Source organism: Anastrepha ludens, chromosome 3 (genome assembly GCF_028408465.1).
Source record: "Anastrepha ludens isolate Willacy chromosome 3, idAnaLude1.1, whole genome shotgun sequence".
NCBI lineage: Eukaryota > Metazoa > Arthropoda > Insecta > Diptera > Tephritidae > Anastrepha > Anastrepha ludens.
This window is the reverse complement of record NC_071499.1, coordinates 105,857,948-105,881,138: the sequence shown is the minus strand read 5'-3', so window position 1 is coordinate 105,881,138 and position 23,191 is coordinate 105,857,948. Positions and strand designations below refer to the sequence as shown.

Sequence of the window (23,191 nt, the reverse complement as noted above, 5' to 3'; positions counted from 1 at the left end):
GAAGGAGATACTTGAGCATTTTCTCTGTAAATTTCCGGGTTCGGCAGCTAGATGATTAAGAGAGGGAGTGCTCCGACCTAAATCCCATCAATCTTCCCCATTACATCAACAGCTCTGATTGGGTGCAGATATCTGCCCGCTGACCCGTGACTTCTTTAACCTGATGTTGGAGAGCATAGTACGAGCCGCAGAACTGAATCGCTCAGGCACAATATTTTAGTATAAGAGCGTACAATTGTTGGCGTATGCCGATGATATTGACATTATCGGCCTTAACAACCGCGCTGTTAGTTCTGCCTTCTCCAAACTGGATAAAGAAGCAAAGCGAATGGGTCTGGTGGTGAACGAGGACAAAACGAAGTACCTCCTGTCTTCAAACAAACAGTCGGCGCACTCGCGTATCGGCACCCACGTCACTGTTGACAGTTATAATTTTGAGGTTGTAAAAGACTTCGTGTATTTAGGAACCAGCATTAACACCGATAACAATGTCAGCCTTGAAATCCAACGCAGAATCTCTCTTGCCAACAAGTGCTACTTTGGACTAAGTAGGCAACTGAGCAGTAAAGTCCTCTCTCGACGAACAAAACTAACACTCTACAAGACTCTCATCATGCCCGTCCTAACGTATGGCGCAGAAGCTTGGACGATGACAACATACGATGAGGCGACGCTTGGAGTGTTTGAGAGAAAGATTATGCGCAAGATTTTTGGACCTTTGCACGTTGGCAGCGATGGAACGATGAGCTGTATGAGCTTTACGACGACATAGCGCAGCGAATAAAGATCCAGCGGTTACGCTGGCTGGGTCATGTAGTCCGAATGGATACAAACGTCTCGGCTCTGCAAGTAGAGGAAGAGGAAGGCCTCCTCTGCGTTGGAAAGATCAGGTGGAGAAGGACTTGGCTTCACTTGGTGTGTCCAACTGGCGCCGGTTAGCACGAGAAAGAAACGACTGGCGTGCTTTGTTAAACTCGGCCAAAGTCGCGTAAGCGGTTATAGCGCCAATTAAGAAGAAGAAGAAGAATCTGCCCGTTGGAGGTTTCATAATTACATGAAAACGGCGTTCTAGTGCTACTTGAGGAGTGCCAGTCTGATACTTCAACTATTCACCTACCTATCTTCAATTATTTTTTTTAATTTATGTCGTCTCTCGTCGAAGTAAAACATTCGTATAAAATTGCTGCGAAAAATTGTCAAAGCAGAAACATTGATTCGATTTCACGAATTTCGAAATTAAGCAGATTTTTGTGGCCACTTCGGAATTGATAATAGCATTTTTTCGATGTTACTCCGTTGGGATCGCCGAAGGAAATAAAAATAATAAAATAAAATAGGCCTGTGGATTTTGCTATTTTGCGATCGCCGCAGGATTTATTAGTAATAAAATAAAATAAGCCTGTGGGTTTTGCTATTTTGTTTTGCAGAGTGTCAAGCTTGTTTCTATCTGTCGTTCAAATCAATCTTCGTCTACCTCCAATTTGTTGTTGTTGTTGTAGCAGTAAAACAAGTAAGCCAATTTGTTCAGACCTCCTGCTCGAACAGACAGTTAAATTAAAAATGCAGGATATTATATGATTTACAATATATTATTTTTAATTTTAATAGTTATTAGCGCTACTTTGTATTAAAATTAGACTTTTGCACATATGTATTAGTTACTAAGTTATATAGCGAATTACAATATTTAAAACGATAAATGATTTAACTAACTATTCCGTTGTTTCTGTACGTTTTTGTTTCATAAATTCAGCTAAAATCAATTTAACTAGAAATAATGAGTTTTAGTAGTAATACAACAAAACAAATAATTTATTCATTAATCTCAACAAATACTCATAGTATAAAATTTGTAAACAGTACAAGCCAGTTTTTTCAATATATTATATGTACACACATATACAATATACATACATATGCATGACAAAACACATTGCAATGTCCCAATCACTTGTTTCTTCTAGATATAAAAGTTGGATCTGGTATTCCATTTTAATGCGTAAAATCATTTTTACAGATCATAGATCGCGACTCAATTTTCTATTATAATATTTGTTGTTTTCGTCATTGTTTCACAAAAATAATTTAACTTCACGTACTTATATCACATGGGTCACATTATCAACCTTCAACTTCTCCTTTCACTACACATACATACATAACTACCGATCTATGTGTGCAGATATGCATGCGTGATCACCTATACATACACATGTATGTATAAGTAACCGATATTTCAATTATAATACCTGTATACATATATTAGACGAGACATTTAATTCTTATTCTAAAGCATTATTTTAAGGGTTCATTAATATGTATTTGTAAAATCGTTAAAACAAATTCGTATGATTCTTATGCATGAGGTTATGGCTAATAGATGAGTTAAAATTCGTGTGTGAGTACATCCAGCGAGTAATTATTAATCGCTCTTACGTCATGTGCGCGCCTATCATCTTAATATCAGTAATCAGGGTCACAATATGACTTGAGCTCCGAGTAGCCGCATGGACGCCGGCAACACTCGTGTATGGCACCTTGAAAGGGTTGCCGGTATTCACCGTCCTCGCCGGCTAACCGTTTTAGGCTGGAGACATGACCCATGCCGACACTATCAGCTGTAAAAAAATATTACGGTGAAATTAAATCCATGTGTAAAATGCGATGCGATTTTTATACTTACGAAACTTTCGTGATAGCGAATAGTAACGCCCGCCACATATTAGGCGGATGGCATCTGAGAGGTTGGTACTACAGTAGCGTTTGAACTCTACATCGCTGCTACCCCCGGGAAGTAAAGGAATAGCTTCAGTGCAGTGCGGCGATAGCTCCACACAAAACACTAGGCTAATCACGACCAAGCTAAGGCATAGCAGGTTATGAAAATTCACTGTTTGTTGAGGGAACATCATCTGTAAGAAAGGAAAATATTTATGTATACCAGTAATTTGTCAATAATATGATTTTTTCAATAACTGCTATGCAAATATCTTTTGTACGAGCATACATTTTTCAGTTAAGAAAGCTTCAGCTAATTTTCAACATGTGTTAGTTGGGATTTCGCCTCCAATTTGTGGTTGATGTTGTCCTATATATGGAGGGCACTATAGTGTTATGCTGCCTCTAATCGGCAATTGGTTTTTATAAAAAGCATTTTTATGGCTGAAATACCATCGGAGTCGGCCACTACTATGAGTAGATTTGCATGTGAATACTAATCGGTTGGTTCCGGGTTGATGGGAAAGAGCGGCAGTTACTCAATGGGCCTCCGTAGCCGAATGGGTTGGTGCGTGACTACCATTCGAATCTCCGTATATGAACCACCAAACTGATAGAAAACGTGTTTTCTAATAGCAGTCGTCCTCGGCAGGCAATGGTGAACCTCCGAGTGTATTTCTGCCATGAAAAAGCTCTTCATAAAAAATATCTGACGTTCGGAATCGGCTTAAAACTCAAGGCGCACTCCACGCAAACTCGGCCAAACTTCCAAAATGGATGTAAGTGCCAATTATATGTTTTTTTTTTTCATGGAGTGGCCGACTACTATGAGTAGATTGTAGAAAGGAAAATCTTTTTCTAATAGATCGAGATTTTACGCCTTGAGTTGGGTCATGTTTGAGTTGGACATGCGAATGCGCTGATGCAATAAACTTTATGCATAAAAAGCTATCACGCTTGCTCCCTGCTTTCTTAGTGTGGGAAATGCAGAAATTCCTCGAAAGTAAATTGCCTTGTCTAACGCTTGTTCTGGTTCGAATGGCTGGTAGAGGGCAGTTGTTCCTGTCCAACGTAACTTTGCATTGCAGAGTTTCTCAATTTTGTAGAAATGGAGTTGAAGCTTGAAGTTGATGTTTATGTTTGATTCGACTATTTGTACACGACCTCGGCTCGTGATCGACGATCTATTCAAGAGCCTGGCTCGCCATATTCATGTTTGGGCCAAAATTTTCATCACGAGTCAGACTCGTTAAAGCACGGCAAGGGGTTCATATTTGGTATGTGTGGCTCACACACTCCTCGGATTTGAGTGCAGCAGCTGGTTTTCTATTGGCGGTTGTTTTCATGTGGTAAAGCGTCTACTTTATCTATGAAAATTGAAGGAATGGAACTTCGTGTTTCACCGAAAATGCTCTTCAATAGTGCTGAGAATTTTTTCCTTTAGATCTCCCGTACACAGAAGACATAAATTGACAGTTTGTAGTTTGTAGTTGGATCTATATGGACGATAGTATCCAATTATCTTATTCGCAGCGAGAAAAGGAGATTGAGAAAGGAAGCCCTATAGCTAGCTTAGGCTCTCGGGACATACAGTCTGTGTCAGAAGAAAAGAACCGGATTTTTCTTTGTAACTTCAAGATATATTTCGTTCTGCTTTTTGCTGCGTAATAGTCCCACTCAAAGGCTACGTCGCCAGTGCTAACTCAGATTAGTGTCGTTCGAAACTCTCCCGTAAGCGCAACTAAACAGAAATGAGTGAGAAGTACGCGAAGCGTTTTGAGGCGGTATTTTTGTGCACGCATTCGAAAGGGCCGAAATTATCTTACGCTGCGGCTGCAAAAGTAATTAAAAAATCAAAAAAGTTTGTTGTTATGTGGAATCAGCGGTATAAAGTGTACAAAAACGTTGATGACTTTTCCGAGCGCAGCTTTAAGCGAGTGACGACAAAAAAGCAGGATAAAGTGATCGTTCAACTTTTTAAACGGGACCCTTTTTTGCGACTACGCCAAGCACGCACAATTCTTGTTAAAAAGAGAAACTGCTCTCGGAAAACACATTGAAAAACAACCAAAGAAGAAAATAGCGTCACAGTAATGGACTGGCCTTCCCAGTCCCCAGACGCCAACCCCATTGAAAATGTATGGGGAATTATGAAAACGCATCTTGCCGGAAAGCCAGTCCACGATTTAAAGCAACTCGTGCGTCAAGTGCGCAAAATCTGGTCCTCTTTGTCGACGAGCTACGCAGAAAAGCTGGTTCAAAGCATGCCGAGAAGATGCCAGGATATACTCCAACGATGAAGACTACACGGCTTATTGAGTAATTGCGTCTCAGGGTTTTCTACAAAATATTAAATATACGAGTATATCTTTTATACTTCATGAATAATCGCAGATCCTTTTTTCTGACACAGACTGTATGTATATTTATTAGTATTTGGAGAAACCCACCAATTGAGTAGCGTTGACTACGGGAAAGAATTTAGTTTAAGTTATGAAATCCAGACATTCTGCCTAGTGTGAAAAAAAATTAATATTCCAGTATCAAATTTGTACGAGCCGTTAGCTGCATGTGCATCGCAGTCTTGCCTCACATCTGCTTTATTGTACAGGTGCATATTCGGTCGTTATTTGGGCTTTTTTTGGTCTATTTAATGAAGTAATTTCTTAATTTTGTTATATGAATTTCTCGTGCATTCATATTTATACTGTACAAGTACAATCGCGACGTTTATTTTAACAGCCCATGGCCAACAGTTACATCCCATTACGAAGCTAAGTCCCAATTGGTAAAGCTACTACCCGGAGAAGCTAATCCAGTTTATATCTCCATCAACACCTAAGTGCATACTCGCAAAAGCTAGGCTACATGTTCAATGGCAATAGCAAGAGAATTGAATTGAACAAAAGGAAAACTATTTACCAACCATCATGTCGATGTAGGGAAATAAAACATTCATGCGATTACGTTTAGGCCATTCTCAGATTCATATAGATTGGCTGGTCTCAACTCACTATCCTGCCAATACTGCTTCCTTGGCTAAATTTGCTACTAAGCACATCCTTGCGAGTGGCCCCAGTTCATAGAATAACAAATGAAATATATATTCAAGAAAATCCTCCCATATTGTTGAACACTGTTTCAATAGAAAAAAATAAGAAAATTGTTAAATTTTTAACTCACAACATCCTTTTTTGGTGGCGTTCGTTCCACAAATGGAGGGACCTATAGATTTACGCCCACTCCGTACGGCACGATGGTTTTTTGATGGCAGAAATACACTTATCTGCCGAAAGGCGACCGCAGTTAGAAAAAACTTTGTTCTATCAATTGGTGGTTCATGCACGGAGATTCAAACCTGTGTACTTCCGAATAATATTCGCGCACCAACCCATTCGGCTACGGCGGCCGCCTGGCCCTATAAGATTAATATTATCCAATGATATCGTATACCTAGGAAACGTATTCTTGCAATGCATAAATAACTTCTTGTTGATTGGCGTGATAACCGTTTACGCGATTTTGGCCGCGTTTAAAAAAGTGTCGTTTCTCTTTCGTGCTTACCGACGCCAGTTGGTCTTTCAAACGTAGAGGGAACCTTCCTCTTCTTCTGCTACCACCAGCTGGTATCGCATCGAGTACTTTCTGAGCCAGAGCATTTGTATCCATTCGAACAACATGGCTAAGCCAACGAAGCCGCTGGATCCTACAGCTCATTGTTTCATCGTCTACGATACTCGCCGTCACCAACGTGCATAGGCCCAAAAATTGTCCGCAGAATATAAATAACTGCATTTGTCCAAATTCATAAATATGTAATTGTTTTTTAATACAGCGAGGGCTCAGCAGTCACCGTCTTTTGTTAAGTGCAATAAAAATTGCTTTGTTGTTTCACAATTATAATAAATAAAAAAACAAAAACTAGTTCGACATGGGACGAGTTTTCATAGTAAAATTAGCCATGTACTAGGCAATAAACCTGTAATGCTACACAAATTTGTTTGGAATGAAAAATTCTGAGCAACTACGAATTAAAGTTGAAGCATGGAACCCTCATATGGCGAGATAAGTGGCTTTATTACACAAGCTCAGTAGACAGGATATCCATCTAGAAACAGCAGTCCTTACAGACCATTGCTTGATTAGTTTACATCGAGTTAGATGTACCTAGGAATGATTTCCGACATTGGCAAGCACTTCTAGATATACGAGTACATCTTTATCACAATGCTCCCAGAACAATAACAGATGAGGCTCTAAGTAAACTGATTTCAGTTCTATTTTTTTTTATTAGGTTGCCACATCTATGGATAACATTTCTACCAATATTTTAACGCTATTGCTCGACATTTGTAAAAGTCACAGTTTTATTATTATTTACGAATTTGAACTTGCAACAACGAGTTTGAATTAAATTTTGCGTTAAAAACTGATTCAATGGTGCCAAGAAAAGAAAACAACCGCTTAGGAGTGACATGAACGCTTCAGAAGAGCTCGTGAGTCCATAGAGGATGACGAACATAGTGCCAGGCCGTCGACATCGGAAACTGATGAAAACATCAATAGAGTGAAAGGAAAATTGGTCAATAACCTCAAATTAACCATTAGAGTGCAGGCGGAGGAGTTAAACATTGCTTATGGATCCATTCAGCACAATGTAGTTAATGATATGGGTTTGCGCTATGTTGCTGCAAAAGCTTCCCCTTAGCTGCCCTGCTCTGGCGGGGCTAAGATCCAAGCATCTTGGCTCTTACTTCTTTGCCACGCCTGCTGATATAGCTGGCGCTGACATTAAAAATGTGATGAATTTCATCAGCAGCACAAAGCGGTTGATGCAAACATAGTCATCGTTCGTAATCCGCACGCTCCTAACCATCCCATCACCACCTCTCCCCGCCCTCTCCCTGCATCCCATCGGTCTTTCCCTTTCACCTCCTTCACAATGGTATCACAAAGGACGAATCTTTCTTCGTCCAAGTGTGCTCATTGCTGGGCAACAATACCAACCTGCTGCAAAATTGGTCCCAAAGGACCTGAATTTCATGCATTAAGGGCACCGCATTGATATCGCCAAAGACATGATTACTACGGCTGAATACGACCCAACATTCATCAAACGCATCATTACTGGATACAAAATGCGAGTGTGTGAATACGACACGCAATCTAGGCATCAGGCGAGCGAGTGGGGAGCTCGGAATGAACCAAGACTAAAAACCCACGTCGCCTGCAGTCAAAAAAGAAAGCGATGTTAACGGCTTTTATGGATTACACCGGTATTTTACTTCACGAATTTTTGCCAGATGTCAGTCAGTTAAGAAGGACTATTTTTTGGGCATTATGAGACTCTTACGTGAAGCAATTCGCCAAAAAGGAAAGAATTTGTGGGAAAACAACTCTTGGATTTTGCACCATAATAAGCAGCGTCGCACGGTGCAATCATTATCCGTGAATTTTTGATCAAGAACGAAACGAATACCATCCAATAAACATCGAATTCATCTGATATGGCTCCCTGCATTTTTTTCCGTTCGATCGAGTCAAAAAACCACCACGGGGAACGCATTTCAACAGCCAAAAGGAAGTAATCGACAAATCGAAGACGGCTTTGAGGCTACACCGAAAATAGAGTTCGAAAAGTGTTTCGCGAGCTGGATCAAACGCTGGCATAAGTGCGTTGCAGTTGATGGGGAGTTCTTTGAGGCCGAATCATTTTTGAGAGACCAACTTGCGTTTTGAATTTTGGAATATACTCCGGGAATTCCGGGGTAGAGCTCAAACAAATAGTTTTCAGTGAGAAACTTAGTGATGCCCTGTGACTGATGCAATGAATTCCGTGCACCTACTGGTTTCAGGGAAGTAGAGCCAGTTTGAAATTTCTTTTACGGTATCATAAGGACTCTGAGTTCAACTCAATCAAGCTTTTAACGAATGCATCGGAGTCGCTTATCAGGGCTGGCCTCCTCACAATTAACTCACTCACAAAGAAATGTTTGGAAGCAATCACGAAGAAAGAAAATTGAGAGCTGTAAAATGATGTTGATTACCCTTTGCATGCGGCAGTGATTTTGGGTTATGAACATAAGTACTTATAGATTTTTGTTGTTTAAAATGTAGATGCAGACAATAACAAAAAGAAATACAAAATAATGCAGGGGGTAGATAACCTTTGATTCATTTCAGACTTAAATATTTTTTTAGTTATCAGTTATGTTGCATATATAATAGTATTTTATAAACCGTATACATACATACATACACATTCATATTCGCGTGCGAGAATTACTACGAATGTGGTACTATTACGTACTCGTATACGTAAAAGGTCTTCCAAGTTCGAGTTTCTTTTTAAATTCGAATTAAATATATATTTTGAATAGGAATCGCCGTACATATTATATATTTGTAGTACAGAGTATACAATTTAAAAATAACACCTGATATTTTCTGAAAAAACAAAACGTTTCTTTTCTGTCGTTCAAGAAGCATCTCACACGTCACCAAACGTCTCTCGATATACCTCTCCCTTGGTTGATGTGGCACCCAGTTATCTGCTTTCTGGACCATTCCCATCGCGTGCAAACGTTTACTGACGGTTGATCTATCAACATCCAACTCTTTAGACGTATCATCAAAGGTTCGACATGCGTCTTCAACCAATAATTGTTGCAGTTGAGTATCTTCAAATTTTTTCGGTGCCCTTTCGCCCTTTTGCGGACAAGTGCGCGCGGGTATAAAAACATTTGCGGCAATATCACTTTGCTTAATTTCAAAGTTCGGGCGCTCCCAATGAAAACCCCTTTATATATTGTAATTACTTAGTATTATATATACATATAATTAGCGCTTAGATCCTGTTTGGGTGTTTGGCTGAGCTCCTCCTCCTATTTGTGGCGTGCGTCTTGATGTTGCGCCACAAATGGAGGGACCTACAGTTTCAAGTCGACTCCGAACGGCAGATGGTTTTCATGAGTCGCTTTTTCATGGCAGAAATACACCTAGAGGTTTATCATTTGCTGAGGGGCGACTGCTATTAGAAAAATATTACTAAGTTTTAGTTTCTAATAAAATCTGACCAAAAAAGATTTGTGTTTTAACCAAAACATACTATAATAAATAGGTTTATAATTCAGGTTGGGCATTTAAAAGATTTTTTTACGTACAAGCAAAACCAAAGAAATTCATTAGACGACTTAGAGCAATCAGCTAATTTTCTAAATTTCGGCTTTGACATCAAATTAAAATGCTCCAAAAAATTTGTTTTTGTTTTGTTTTTGCAATTAAAAAAAAAAAAAAAATTGGCGCAATTATCTTGAATATGCTTTAAAGTGTTGGCGCTGTTAAACGCCGTTAAGGGGGTATTCTAGTGTAGAATTTTTTTGCATATTTTCAAAGTTTAGACAATGAAGAATGTGTCATTATGAGGATTTTTTAAAACTCCTATTATTTCATGTGTTACAGCATTTTCGGTGACATGGCATCTTGTCTGAAAACTTTAAACGCATTTTTCTCGAAACTACATTTTTCAAAACGTTTTACATAATATCTCAAATTGTGCTTAACCGATTCACTTGGAATTTGCTGTGAATCTTCTCAATACATATCTCTATCGTTCAAACTATTATTTTAACAAAGAAAATGTTTACTACAGGGTGGCTGATGAAAGCCGCTACCAAAAAAAAATTGAATAACTTTTTTTCTTTTTAAGCTATCTGTTCCATTTTTGTTTTAATTTGCAGATTGATCTTTAAAATTTATTAAAATGGATAACTGGGACACGCAAACAAGAATTTGGATTGTCCGCCGCTATCACGCACTGGAGTCCGTAGTTTTGGTACAGAGAGAGTACAGGCGGATGTTTGGCGACGATCCCCCGAGCAGATGGACCATAATGAGACTGGTGAATAATTTTGCTGAGCAAGGAACAGTCGCAAGAAGGCCTTATCATCGAAACCCACCAGTTCGGACGGAGGAAACGATCGCTGCTGTAGCTGCAGCTATACAAAGCAATCCAAGGGTTTCAACAAGAAGCTTATCTGCTCAACTTGGTGTCAGCCGACAGTCTTTGCAAACAATAATGCACAAAGATTTAGACTTATTTCCCTACAAAATTCAAATGGTTAACAAACTGATTGCAGCAGACTTGCCGATTCGCTTGGAATTTTGCCAGAAGATCCTGCAAATGGTGGAAGAAGACCAAAACATGTTAAACTGCCTTTTCATGTCTGATGAGGCCCATTTCGATTTAAACGGCAATGTGAACAAACAAAATTGTCGAATATGGAGTACTTCTAACCCACAGATACTCCACGAGACGGAATTGCATCCTCTTCGCGTGACAGTGTGGCGTGCGGTTTCTTCACGCTGTATTGGCGGGCCTTATTTTTTTAAAGAAAATGGTCACACCGTTACGGTTACTGGAGACCGTTATTTGAAAATGCTGAAAGAATTTTTTTATCCAGAACTACGCCGAAAGAGAACTCCTTTGAACTCTGTGTGGTTTCAACAAGATGGGGCAACGTCTCACATAGCCCAGACTGTTATGACAGAGTTGCGACGAAAATTTCCCAATAAACTGATTTCAAGAAACTCCGAATTTCGTTGGCCCCCCAGGTCGCCTGACCTTACTGCACCTGACTTTATCTTGTGGGGTTTATGTAAACAAGAAGTTTATAAAACAAAGCCAACAAATTTGGATGAACTAAAACAATCCATTCGGGCAACAATTGCGGCTATTCCTGTCGCAACTCTCAAAGCAGCAATGAACAACTTTTTACTAAGATGCCGCACTTGTGTCAACGAGCATGGTGGGCATTTAAATTCAATTATTTTTAAAACTAGTTAAGCTACATTTAATAAAATTTAATGACCTTCAACTTGAAAAAAAAAATAAATGAATTCCATACACTAAAAAAAAAGTTATTTGAGTTTCTTAATGTAGCAAAATTCAACAGCCACCCTGTATTTAAAAAAAAAATGTCCAAAAAGTACGAAAAAAATGTTCTATTTTTTCGGAGAGATGTAGTTTAGCAAAAAAAAGCTAGTTTTTCCACTGGCATTCATCTAAATTAATAATCTTCTTTTTCATTTTTTAGATCCGATCACTCATGTTTCAGATCATTAGAAAGCTTGCAATCATGACAAGTTTAGCGCGCCATTTTGCTTTGGGATCCTCCACTTCAACAGCTTATAAAATTATCAGTTTTTGTTTTCTTGACCTTTTTTTATGTATTGTTAAAAGATTAATAAATGTCCGGTAAAAAAATGGATAGTAAAAATATTTTTCGTTTTCTATTTGTAGCACCCACAAAAATACCTCAAATTCATGCCTACACTAGAATACCCCCTTAATACTGTAATCGCAATGCTTGTTTTCAATTTCTTGCAATCTTTAATTTGCGATTAATCGCAAAGTGTGTAAGCGAGTATTTTAAAACGAATTTCAATGTTTTAAAATACATCTCGTGTGCATATACACACATAAACACATGTATGTATGTATGCAAATAATTATGTGGGCTCACAATGCATTTCTTATCATTTAGGGCATGGTTTTGTTGTTGCTACTGCTGCGATTGTAATTAAAATTATTGTTGTTTATCTGTAGCTTGCTTTGTAAGAGTTGGCGTAGCTTTGTCACTTAAGTTTTGTTTAAAAATAAAATAGTTAATCTATTTTAATAAAGCCACGAGCGTTTACAATAAACAAAACAACAACTGCAACAACAACAGAATAGGCGACTGGATCCCCTCAGTAGCTGGCAAGGGTGTATGAAAATCACGGCAACGCCTGAGAAAATAATTATAGTACATGTGTACATACTCGTATGTATGTATGTATGTATGTACGTATGAATTTGTTGACTTCACAACGCCTCCCAGCAAACATACATATACATCTGTATGTAAGTATGTATGCATAAGCATATTTTACACAAAACAACATACATACGTATGTGTATGTGTATTTTTAAATGCAGAGTTGCAAAGCGCACTGATACATTTGTGTACATAAGAATGCAATTAAATACTTAAAAGAATAAAATACAAATTAATATAAATAATGATTGCATACCAGCCAATTTACTGCGAATGAATTGTACGTGTGCATACGGAAAGTGTGCACATCAAAGTACAGTATTTTTATAAACTGAGGACTCCCACATGTGTTTGATTTTCTAAACAAGAGATAAGCTTGACTTAATTCATTCATTTAAATTTAAGCAGAGATTTTTATGTCCAAAGCGTGTTTTGAGTTAAGAAATTTTGATTGACAGTGGTTATGTAGTTGTTTTTGTGATAGCGTTAAGAATATTATACAAGGTGCATCTCAAAATAAACAGCACTTTTTGTATTTTTTCTGGGGCTATCTATTAGGGGCAAGCTGCACTACTCATTGTTTAGTGAATTCGACAGAATTCGACGGTTATTGCGCTGAAATCAGGTTAGAGTTTTTTTACATTTTTTATCTGCAAATAACTAATTTCTCTCTACTTCTTTAGAAACTGTCCAAGTGCTCAATGACATCCTGCTGTCAAAATATTCAGTAAGGGTTGCCATTTCTTTATGCGTCTCTTCACGCTTGCCGAGCGTGTGGTAATTGAATTTGAATTTGAAAAGGTCGAGCCATGGAGCACCAGGAGATTTGTTGGCACCTAAAACACTCAGGCGTAGAATCTCTCTTGCCAACAAGTGCTACTTTGGACTAAGTAGGCAATTGAGTAGTAAAGTCCTCTCTCGACGAACAAAACTAACACTCTACAAGACTCTCATCATGCCCGTCCTAACGTATGGCGCAGAAGCTTGGACGATGACAACATCCGATGAAGCGACGCTTGGAGTGTTCGAGAGAAAGATTCTGCGTAAGATTTTTGGACCTTTGCACGTTGGCAACAGCGAATATCGCAGACGATGGAACGATGAGCTGTATGAGCTTTACGACGACATAGACATAGCGCAGCGAATAAAGATCCAGCGGCTACGTTGGCTGGGTCATGTCGTCCGAATGGATACAAACGCTCCGGCTTTGAAAGTATTCGATGCGGTACCAGCTGGTGGTAGCAGAGGAAGAGGGCGGCCTCCTCTGCGTTGGAAAGATCAGGTGGAGAAGGACTTGGCTTCACTTGGTGTGTCCAACTGGCGCCGGTTAGCACGAGAAAGAAACGACTGGCGCGCTTTGTTAAACTCGGCCAAAATCGCGTATGCGGTTATAGCGCCAATTAAGAAGAAGAAGAAAACACTCAGGCTAAAGACAGGCTAAATCTTTGGAAAGGGGGTAGATAGTCAAGGAGGGAAGGAGAAAAGTATCAGAGAAAGAGATAGGAAAAGAATAGAGACAGAGATAGAGATAGTTAGTCCTGTCAGAATTTTCCAGATTATTTGGCAAATCTGTTAATATTCTCCAGTTTTAGAGAACGAATATTACTTATTCTCATGACATCGGAACCTAATACCTGTAGTCGCGCTCTAGCAAAGGCAGGACACTCACAGAGAAAGTGCTCAGTGCTATCCGCCTTCTCCAAGCACGACAGGCACACTGGGTCCTCAATATTCCAATGGTGGTCAAATGCTGAGGTTGTCCTGTAATGGATGAGGTCCTGTAATGATACCGACCATCAACCGAACGTCTTTCCTTCTAAGTTTTAGTATAAAGTTTGACAGTTTTCTGTTCGGACTTGTCACAAAATACTTTGCAGTTCTGCAGCATTCCAGACCGGACCATCGCTCTTTATGTAGATTGCCTACATAATCGCAGATCCAATTCTTGATTCCTACGGAACTGATTCCGATTATTGGCTCTGGCCCTTGTGGGGGAACCGCTGATTCACGGTTGGCCAATTCGTCGGCAATTTCGTTTCCTTGAACACCGGAGTGTCTCGGAACCCATATAAGTATTGGACTGTTTTGTCTTGCGACAGAATTAAGCTTCTTCTTACATTCTTGAACAATCTTTGAGGTTTGCTTCGCGGGCCTTCAATGCAGCCTGACTGTCACTGAAGACTCCAATCTGTTTCCCGCCCCATCTCGTCTCGATTATCCATTCGGCTACTTTTAGGATGGCAAAAACTTCTGTGTGGAAAACAGTTGCCATTCCCCCCATAGCACAGTGTGGTAATCACTAAAAAATATTATTGATTATTGTCGAAAAATCATCTTCTCGGATGAGGCTCTCTTCCGACTCAGGGGTTAGGCCAAAAAGAAAAATTGACATTTTTGCAGCGAACACAACTCACAAGTGTATGGCTAAGCATCAGTGCATCCACAAAGATTAACTAAATAGTGCGATTTAGGGTGTGGCGACATCTCGAACTGAGGAAGAAAGTACTGTTATCATGAAAAGTCCTCGGTTGATGTTAACCAACCCTGTGTGGCCAGAAACAACAAAACCGCTCGATACGAGGGGTGCCTTTTATATTTCGGGATTAGAGAACAAAAACAAATTTTAATCATCGAAAATCACTTTATTGTTTTTCAAAATATTCTCCATGAAGATCTATACACTTTTGCATGCGTTTGAACCAATTGTCGAAGCCCTTTTGCCACTCTGAATGAGGTACCTCCAAAACATGCATTCTGAATGCCGCAACCGCTTCTTCAGGTGTCGAAAAACGTTGACCTCTCAGTTTGTTTTTTACGTACGGGAATAAAAAGAAGTCATTCGGTGCCAAGTCAGGACTATACGGCGGATGACCCATTAATTCGATGTTTTGGGTGCTCAAAAATGCAGTTGTTTGAGCCGAAGTGTGAGAGCTCGCATTGTCCTGGTGAAGAGTGATCCGTCTTTGGCGATTGGTTTTCCTAATTTCTTGGAAGACAACTGGCAAACAAATGGTTGTGTACCACTCAAAATTTACTGCTCTGCGTTGTTCGTGTGGTACGGTTGCGACATGTCCAATTTTTCCGAAAAAACAGGCGACCATTTGCTTGGAAGTGCTTCGTGCGCGAACAACTTTTGTTGGATTTGGCTCATCTTGAACCACCCATACAGTCGACTGCTGTTTACTTTCGGGCTTATACGCGTAAATCCATGATTCATCACCTGTCACGATGTCATAGACGTGTTTCGAAGCCCCGCGATCGTATTTTTTGAGCATTTCCTTCGACCAATCGACACGAGCCTTTTTTTGAGCGATTGACAAATTGTGTGGGATCCAACGCGAAAAAATTTTTTTTGACAGTCAAATGTTTATGCAATATTGAATGTAAGCTGGTCCCACTAATGCCTAAGATTGTCTCAATCTCACAATAGGTGTATGTCATACAAGCGATGAATCACTCGAAGTTGTGAAAGGACAATTTTACGTGTGGTTAGTCACGCGACGACCATTAATTACCCTCGAGAATTTTGTCTGGGGCTAAGCCAAGGCGGTCGCTGTAGCCGAATGGGTGATGCGGGACTATCATTTGGAGGTCGCAGATTCGAATCTCTGTGCATGGAGCATCAAAATGATGCAAAAGTTTTTTCCAATAGCGGTCTCCCCCCGGCAGGCAATGGCAAACCTGCGAGAGTATTTCTGTCATGAAAAAGCTCCTCATGTAAAAAAATCTGCCCTTCGCAGTCGGCTTAAAACTGTTGGTCCCTTCATTTCTGGAACAACAGCAAGATGCACATCACAAATAGGACGAGGGGCTCGGTCAAACCACCAACAGAAGTGCACGCGCCAATTATTTATTTATTTTAAGCCAAGTCTTTGGTCTGCTCCTGGAAAGATGGGCATCGCACCAACTCAGCGAGCGCTGGGCAAGTACACAAACGTGTAAGGTCGCGAAATCCTTTTGGCCACGTGTGGAACGGAGGCGCTCGGGCAAGCTTCTGAGGCTGACAATGCGCAATGAGGACACAATGCGCGAGGAATGCATGCTGTGAGACTTGGAATCACCTCGAGTCCTTTTTGCGCTGGATGTATGGAGGATGAGGTGGAATCATCTCAGCACCTTCTGCTTAGCTGCCCGGCTCTGGCGGGGCTAAGATCTAGGCATCTTGGCTCCTACTTCTTTGCCACGCCTGCTGATATAGCGGGCGCTGACATTAAAAATCTGATGAATTTTATCAGCAGCATAAAGCGGTCGACGCAAACATAGTCATCGTTCGTAATACGCACGCTCCCAACCATCCCAGCACCACCTCTCCCCGCCCTCTCCCTGCATCTCATCGGTCTTTCTCTCCCGCCTCACCCCTTCATAATGGTATCACAAAGGACGAATCTTTCTTCGTCCAAGTGTGCCCATTCCCTGGGCAATCATACCAACCTAACCTAAGGCAAGTCTTTAGTTTACACTGAGAAGCCAACCACTTTAGACGAGGTTGAGACCAATATTCGAAGCGCCCCACGAGAATGGCGGAATAACGCTGAACATAGGGGACCGAGTCACCAAAAGCTGGACGAACTGCATTGCCACACCGAAGTCGACGCTATTCCATATATCTACAATTCGCCACTTCTCTGCTCGTTGTCTTTGTGCTCAGATTCGCCGCTAGTGAGTAGTGTTATACCTCATAAAACTAGTATAACTCACTACTTTACAAACAAATGTAATTTTCAATAATATTAATAATATCTGCTTACGCTTGGCCAAAAGAAGAGGCCTAATATTAGCCTTGAAATCGAACGGAGAGTCTTTCTTTTCAACAAATACTACTTTGAACTAAGTAGGCAATTGCGTAGTAAAGTCCTTTCTCGACGAACGAAAGTCACACTTTATAAGTCTCCCATCATGCCCCTACCTTGTACGGCGCAGAAACTTGGGCGATGACAACATTCGATGAAGCGGTCCTTGGAGTATTCTAGAGAAAGATTCTACGGAAGATTTTTGGATCTTTCGCACGATGAACTGCATTAGCTTTACTGTGACATAGATATAATGCAACGAATAAAATTTCAGCAGCTCCGCTGGATAGGTAAAGTCCTTCGAATGAATACAAATGCTCTAACTCTGAAAGTATTCGGTGCTGGTGGTTAAAAGGGAAGGGGAAAGCCTTTTTACGTCGGACAGATTAGGTGAAAAGCAACTTGGCTTCTCTTAGTGTGTCCGACTGGCGTCTGTTAGCACGATGAAGAAACTCAGCTAAAATGGTTTAAGCGGTTATTACGCCAATTAAAAAAAAATGCTTATGTCAATCCGATGCATCGGTACAAGAATACAAACTACGAAATATTAAGTTTATCTGAAACCGATCACGATCTCATAAAAGTCCTCGTTTAAATTTTTTCAATATTTTTTATGAATCATTCGTCAAATTTTGGGGATTGCAACGATATGAAATTTGTTTACTATTAGTGGCCATGGAATACCTTTTGATTATGATGACTTTATGATTTAAGACTACCTCAGTCCACTGCATGTCATATGACGACTGGCATTATCAGTTTTTGCGCAGCATCAATGGTTTCTGGCACAACAACTGATTTTGCGCAACCTTGACGTAAATTAATTCGCTATGGCAGCGTTTCACAGTTGTAACATATGGAAGTTTCATTGCCAAAGGTGGAGTACAAATTATAAATACACATCGAAAATCACAACAAAGCGTTGTCCGAAAATTAAAAATACCACGCATATGGTTATTGTGGAAAATTGTATTGTCAAAAAAAAGATGAGACTTTTTGGATAAAGGAAATTTAACATCTAATAAAACTGTCGAGGTTCACTATATAAATAATGACCCTCGTATACCCAGGAATATATAGTATAAAGTATTTACTTTGTAAGACACTACTTCAAAATGTTTTCGGACCATGTAAATCTCTGTATTGGGAACTTTTCTGCCCAAGAGAACTTGCTAGCAGTTCCTTTACGAGGAGGAGAGTCGACTCTCAGTAATACATACCCTCTAATATTCTGTAAGGCAGCATGGTTCGATGGGAAAGGATCACCTTCTTGGCAGACATACACATTCACGCATACTTCTGGTTAAAAGTGCTTGAAATGTCTTATTTAAACTGCCCGCGCAGGAGCTTTTCTCAAAATAACTGTTTTTTTTTCTAGATTGGTACACCTGTCAGTTGTTCATCTGCACTCAATTTTAGTTGAGCTTCTAACAAAATATTATATGCGGAGGTGTGAGAATGTTAGCGGGTAACTTGATAAAGTGAATGATATAGGAGCTTAAAGTGGGCCGAACTGATAGCCGTCGATAGTGGAGTCCCGCATAGATCGATACAGAGTGTTATGCCCGACATCGTGGAGAGTGTTTTTTACACTGATGTGACATCAAAACGAACCAACAATTAGCGAAATAGCGCACAGAGGATTCAAAACCCCAAAAATGTGTAGTTCGTTTTTATTGAATACACGGGTGTTGCTACTCCGATTTCTTTCCGCCAGTGTAATAAGTAATTACCGTACTCGAGCGTACTCTTTTTTAACTTTTCCCTTTTGAGACGGTTGAGACGATGAAGGCAAATTCGCTCACGGAGTTAAAGGCTAATCCAAAATTGGCCTATGATTGCGCCCACATCCTTTGTTGGGTGTTTGATCATTAAGGTCACTGATTGCTCCTTTCTTCGACAAGCATACCTAAATCCCATCAATCTTCTCGATTACATCAACAGCTCTGGCTGGCTGTAGATACATATCGGCCTGTTGGAGGTCCCATAATGGTATCAAAACGGCGCTTTAGTGTTACTTGGGGAGTACAAGACTAGTACTTCAACCATTTCACCCATCTATCTACCTTGGTGTTTTCCACAAACAGCGGTCGTTCCTCGACAGCCAGGGAAAAACTTTCCAGTGCATTCCTGTCATGAAAAAGCTCCTCATGAAAAAAACCAAATTGACCTATGATTGCTTTTAATTGCCACATACATCCTTAGTTGGGTGTTTAGCCGAAGAACCTACAGTTTTACGTCGCCTCCGAACGCAGATAATTTTTTATGTGGACCTTTTTCTTGATGGAAATACTCTCGTAAGTTTGCCATTGGCTGTCGAGGGGCAACCCCTATTTGAAAAAACGTTTTCTATCAATTGGTGTTTCGTGCCGACAATAGGCTTCGAGCCCGGACTCTATCGAATGGTAGTCAGATTAACTCATTCGGGTACAACGTGGCTACCAATCAATTAATCAATTGATTTTAACAATTTCAGAATCCAATTTCGTAAAAAAAAATTTTGTTCTTATTTAACCTTTGCAAATTTTCTTTGAACTTATATAGGGCCCGCCATCTATCGTTACGGATTTGAACTAGGTATTATTTGAAGAATGGTAACACTTAGCTGTCATCTGATTTGACCATCGCGTGACCGACCAAAAACCGTGCGTACACCCGAAAATATTGCTGCTGTGGCCGAGAGTGTTCGTGAATCACCAGGAACATGACTTCACCGTCGTTCTCAACAACAAAACGCGATGTCTTAGCTGAAATACAGCCGCATACAATCGAAAATGTGTTGAAAAATTGGACCGATCGTATGGGATGGTGCATGGCTAGCCGAGGCAGCCATATGAATGAAGTTGTGTTCCATCATTAACCGGAAGGATTGTACTTCAAAATTATAAAAAACAGTTTCAAAAAATATTGAGTAGTTTCTTTTTTATAGCATTTTTAATTCCGTAAAGTTATATGGCGGACCCTGTATAAAGAGAAGTATTTTAGCGCGCTTTGTGACACAGTATGACTTAAAATATTTTAAAGGATAGAAAAATGTAGGTAGGTAAATCGGCTATCGCGTTTAAAAGTTGCAGTCATTTCGATGAAATTAAAAAAATTTAAGCGAGGCAATATTGCAAACTCATTTTCAACCAGCCGCCTCGGTGATATCAGTTGGCCACCGTGGAGTTGCAATTTGATGCCCTTCAGCTTTTTTTGTAGGATGCCATGAAGGATCGATGCTATGCGTACAGTTCCTTAACCGATTGGGATCCTTAAGGCGAATATTGAGCGAACATTCGTGAGATAAAGTCAAAAACAGTCGTACAGGTTTTGGAAGACTGGCTTAACAGGATCCGCTACTGCGCAGCCAAACGAGATAGCCACATGAATGAAATAGTGTGCCATAAATAATGGGAATAAGGCAATAATATACCGAAATAAATTGAATTTTGTGCATTTCAATTCTGAAAAAGAAACCGCCACCCTGTATATGGACAAGTATATAAAGAAGATTTTTAATTCCAGCTAAATGTCCAATTATCTAGTTCTTTCAACTGTTGGCATTGACCGTAAAATGAATGCACTAAAAGACATTGACATTAATTTAAACGAGGTCAGCTTTAAGCAAAATGGATAAATATGTCCACAAAAAGAGAGACAAGCGCCCAAGAAAAAAATGTTTACGCGCTGATTTTTGTTTGTTTGTTGCACTTCCAAGTGAAAACTAAGTTTGAGTGAATTCAATTAAACCTATCATTTGAATGGAAAGGAAAAGGAAAAAAACACGCTGTTAATTAAATTTTATAATTTTTGCCACTGGAATGCTCAAAATTTCAAATTTTATAATAACCAAGCTTTTCATTGTATACTTACTTTTTCTTATTGTTGTTGGTTGAATGTTGCGAATATGAGTACTTAAACGATTTCTAAACATTATACGCCTGTAGAAACAATCGCGCAAATAGACGTGCCTTTTTTCGACTTCTCCAAACTTTGTAGTAATTTTTGAACCTTTGTTGTAGTTCAGTTTTTTTTATTTCTTTAAGTTTTGTTTCACTGTTGTGTTTTTATTTTTTTTTTTCGTCCTTTTCACTAAAATCACCTTCACAGGAACTTTTTAGTTGAGATACAATTTTAACGATTTAGCCAATTTTGTTTTTTTTTGTTTTGTTTTTAGATAATACGAATAATTGAAGATCACAAGTTGCACATCACTAGCAATTTAAAAATATATATTTTATTTTGCTTGCAGATATTACATATATTAAAAATTGAACTAAATGTTGGTTGTATTTTTCACAAACTTTTATTTTTTATTTTTTCCTGTGTTAAGTTATGTTAATGCCAGTATCACCACCGAAAAATATAATGCTTTATTTACGTACGAGTAGTATGCCGATACTTTTGGTGCTGTGGTGCGTAAATCGCACTGTTTCGGTGTGAGCTCAGCATCGCTCTGGTCGCAGCGATCGTGTGTGCGGTGTTTTGGAGTCTTCTAGGTGACGATTTTCCACTATGCTGCTACCGCTGTTATTATTATTATTATTATTATTATTGCTATTGTTTTTGTTGGAGCTCTGTTGTTTGGACCACTCACATACAAATCTATGTTCAATTGCGGGGAATATTACTGCCTGCTGCTGGTAATGGTATTTTATTTCTTTAGTACTGCTGTTGCCGCTTTTATAGAGATTAACACCATAAATGCCTATTTTTGGACGCGACCTGTTTTTGCCTACTATACCTATTATCCACAGTAACCGCGACGACTAAGTAGCGTCAGTCCCACTGTCTTTTCTGCTTGCTCACTGCTAACTATGCGCTACTTGGTATTCAAATACCTTCTACGAAATGGTAATTGTAAGTCAGCGAATTCCTTGTCGTATTTTAATGCTGCTGGTAATGTTATGGGCTATTTTTAGCCTAATCTGTGCTATAGTTAGACGCGATGTTAGAGCATTCACTTGCGCCGCAGGTGGGTATGACAACTGGATAACAAAACTTGGCGACTTGGCAGCTTAGCTCAGCAGCTCTCGTAGTTTGTTAGTTGCTGCCTACTGCTTTTGTGTTGATGCGGCTATTATTTTACAAGTAGTTGTTGTTAGCTATGTAGGTTTTCATAATTGATGCATTGCTAGCTCCGTGCACGAAGGCTAAAATATTTGTTGTTTGTTTGTTTGTTTGTTTTTAGTTTGGCTACACAACAAATGTACGCGTATGTTTGGCGCTACTACACGTTGCCAATGTTACTAATTTTGGTTGTGATTAGTTGTTGGTTTTTTTTCCGTGACTCGTGCACGGAGGCAATGTTTGAACTTTTATTAATTTTTATTTTAGTTGTGTTGTCAGTGGTAAAAATATTTTCGTGTAACACCCGGTAATGACTGATCGCTTATATGTACACATAAACATAAGAATATGTAAGTATGAATTCGTAAAATATTTTGATATTCAGAAAGCAAAGTTCTTTTATTCTATTACATTTAAATAACGCGATTTCAATACGCTGAATATATTCTTCCTTCCACCGATTTAGTACTAATATCTTGCGTGGCGCGTGTTGCTCGCCGTTTCACAGCCAAATAGCAAAAGAGCCTCCTAAGAACTGAACAACCGGCCACAGCTTCGTTGCCGCTGTACATTCGTTATTGTTGGCTAATTATCATTTAAAAATACAATAACATAAACAGTAAACACAATTATGATAACGATCACATATGTAGCAGCTAATGCGGCACCGCTGCTTTTAGTTTTGCTTAATGTTTTTGCGGCGCGGTGGCCGCTATCACGAATGAACGAACATACATTTTTTATGACGCTTCGCGGTTACACATGTTGGGGTAATGATTAAACGGATTGCTAGGCATGCTACTGCGGCTCTGC

The 23,191-nt window shown here is 39.5% G+C and overlaps 1 protein-coding gene across 3 annotated transcripts; it reads right to left on the bottom strand.

Moving 5' to 3' along the window:
• Positions 1 to 1,568: 1,568 nt before the first annotated feature.
• Positions 1,569 to 22,896, bottom strand: LOC128858690 (insulin-like). 3 transcript variants are annotated; one of them, XM_054095157.1, is made up of 4 exons: positions 21,694 to 22,896; positions 21,182 to 21,522; positions 2,684 to 2,912; positions 1,569 to 2,618 (listed from the first exon to the last, which is right to left on the bottom strand). In XM_054095157.1, exons 3-4 carry the CDS (start codon positions 2,910 to 2,912, stop codon positions 2,464 to 2,466), a joined length of 384 nt encoding a protein of 127 aa, XP_053951132.1. In that variant the 5' UTR covers positions 21,182 to 21,522; positions 21,694 to 22,896; the 3' UTR covers positions 1,569 to 2,463. The 3 variants fall into 3 exon arrangements, with proteins under 3 accessions (XP_053951132.1, XP_053951133.1, XP_053951131.1); XM_054095158.1 differs by having other exon boundaries at positions 22,790 to 22,892; XM_054095156.1 differs by having other exon boundaries at positions 21,182 to 22,896.
• Positions 22,897 to 23,191: the final 295 nt, after the last annotated feature.